General features: G+C 50.6%; 1 protein-coding gene across 2 annotated transcripts in view; it reads right to left on the bottom strand.

The window, feature by feature from the left end:
* The window catches only part of gmppb (GDP-mannose pyrophosphorylase B), a 16708-nt gene extending 16144 nt beyond the window's left edge, over positions 1–564 (bottom strand). The window contains exon 1 of one of the 2 annotated variants that reach the window (XM_048606231.1): positions 360–564. In XM_048606231.1, the coding sequence (XP_048462188.1) occupies positions 360–422 (63 nt within the window). In that variant the 5' untranslated portion in view covers positions 423–564. The remainder of the gene's footprint in view (positions 1–359) is intronic. The other variant, XM_020529051.2, reaches the window with a different exon arrangement.
* Between the last annotated feature and the right edge of the window lie 1432 nt (positions 565–1996).

Genomic DNA, 1996 nt, shown 5'->3' on the forward strand with positions numbered 1-1996 from the left:
CACCCTCACCCTCTCTCTCCCTCCACCCTCACCCTCACCCTCTCTCTCCCTCCACCCTCACCCTCACCCTCACCCTCCATCCTCACCCTCACCCTCACCCTCCACCCTCACCCTCACCCTCTCTCTCCCTCCACCCTCACCCTCACCCTCCATCCTCACCCTCACCCTCTCTCTCCCTCCTCCCTCCACCCTCCACCCCCTCCCCCTCTCACACTCTCACTCTTTCTTTCTTTCTCTCCCTCTCTCCCTATCCCTCCGGGATCCCTAACGACCCTGGATCTGCCCCCCTCTCACTTTCTTTCCCTCTTCCACCTTCACCTTCACCCTCTTCCTCTGGCCTTAGGCCCCTATTTTCCCACCTCTCTCCATCCCAGTCTCTCTCCGGACTTACTTCTCCTCTCCCCAGACCTGGCCTCCGGCATCAAACGACGTGGCACTGCCGCCGCGCCGTAACGTGGCAACAGCCAATGGCGTAAGGGCCACCGGCGGCCCGGCCAATAGGAGGTGGGAATAGGAGGAGGTAGGGGGAGCGTTCGGCCAATGCTGGAGAGCGGAGGGGATGGGGTTCGGTGAGGATCCGTCTTCCGCCTATTGGTTGGTGAGGTGGGGGGGGCGAGGACAACTTTGGCCAATCGGAATGGGAGTCAGTGCAACGCCAACAACGATACGCATGCACAAGATGGACCAGGAAGCAGCATCTTGGGGGAGAGCGCCCTGAGGGATGAAGTGGGCTGAGGTGGTTACTACAATCACCCTGATCTTGCTTCCTCTCATTGATAGTGGTAGGGATTTTCGCTGACACAAGATGTTGTTTGTTACACATGAAATTCTGAAATGTGGGTGACAGAGATGGTTTTTTTTAATGGTGTCCAGAAAGCTCTAAAAAGAGGATTGGATTTAAAGCACTCCAACTTTCATAATATGGAATCATTCTAACAAGATCAATTGAAATGACCATAAATGTAAAATCAGGAGCACAGTCCCATCAGCAGTCAGGGTTTGCCTCAAATTGGCACCTTCTATAAATGCCCAAACCTCAGATGTATAGACTTTCTCTGGATGTACAGCCAAAGCTGAGAGGACAGCCTTCAGACCTGCACCTTCTAAAACTGTGTTCAGGCTCTGCTACATGTGATAGCTGTCAGAGAAAACTCAAGAATCTCAACACCATCCAGACAAAGCAGTTCACTTGATTGACACCAAATCCACAAGCATCCACTCCCTCCACCACTGAAGCTCAGTAGCATCAGTGTGTACTATCTACATACTGTAAGGTGCACTTTACACACTGTAAGGTCCTTCACCAAAGGTCCTTAGACAACACCTTCCAAATCCATGCCCTTTTTAAAATTATTCTCCCATGGAAAATAAGTGTTGCTAGTTGACCATCCCTTATTGCCTGTACCCAGTCGCCCTTAAGAAGGTGGCGGTGAGCTGCCTTCTTGAACTGCTGCAGTCCACGTGCTGTAGGTTGACCCACAATGCCTTTAAGAAGGGAATTTGAGGATTTTGACCCAGTGATGATGAAAAAAGCAGCAATATATTCCCAAATCAGGACAGTGAATGGCTTTGAGGGGAACTTGAAGGTGGTACTGTTCCTATGTATCTGCTGTCCTTGTCCTTCTGGATGGAAGTGGTCGTGGGTTTGGAAGGTGCTGTCTAAGGATCTTTGGTGAATTTCTGCAATGCATCTTATAGATAGTACATACTGCTGCTAATGAGTGTCAGTGGTGGAGGGAGTGGATGCTTGTGGATTTGGTGCTAATTAAGTGGGCTGCTTTGTCCTAGATAGTGTCAAGCTTTTTGGGTGTTGTTGGAGCTGCAAACATTGAGGCAAGTGGTGAGTATTCCATCACTCTCCTGACTTGAAAGACTGGACCTGTCACTCAGAGATAGCAAGAACTACAGATGCTGGAGTCAGAGACAACAAAGTGTGGAGCTGGAAGAACACAGCAGGCCAGGCATCATCAGAGGAGCAGGAAAGTTGACGTTTCTG

This window comes from Rhincodon typus, chromosome 16 (genome assembly GCF_021869965.1).
Source record: "Rhincodon typus isolate 14 chromosome 16, sRhiTyp1.1, whole genome shotgun sequence".
NCBI lineage: Eukaryota > Metazoa > Chordata > Chondrichthyes > Orectolobiformes > Rhincodontidae > Rhincodon > Rhincodon typus.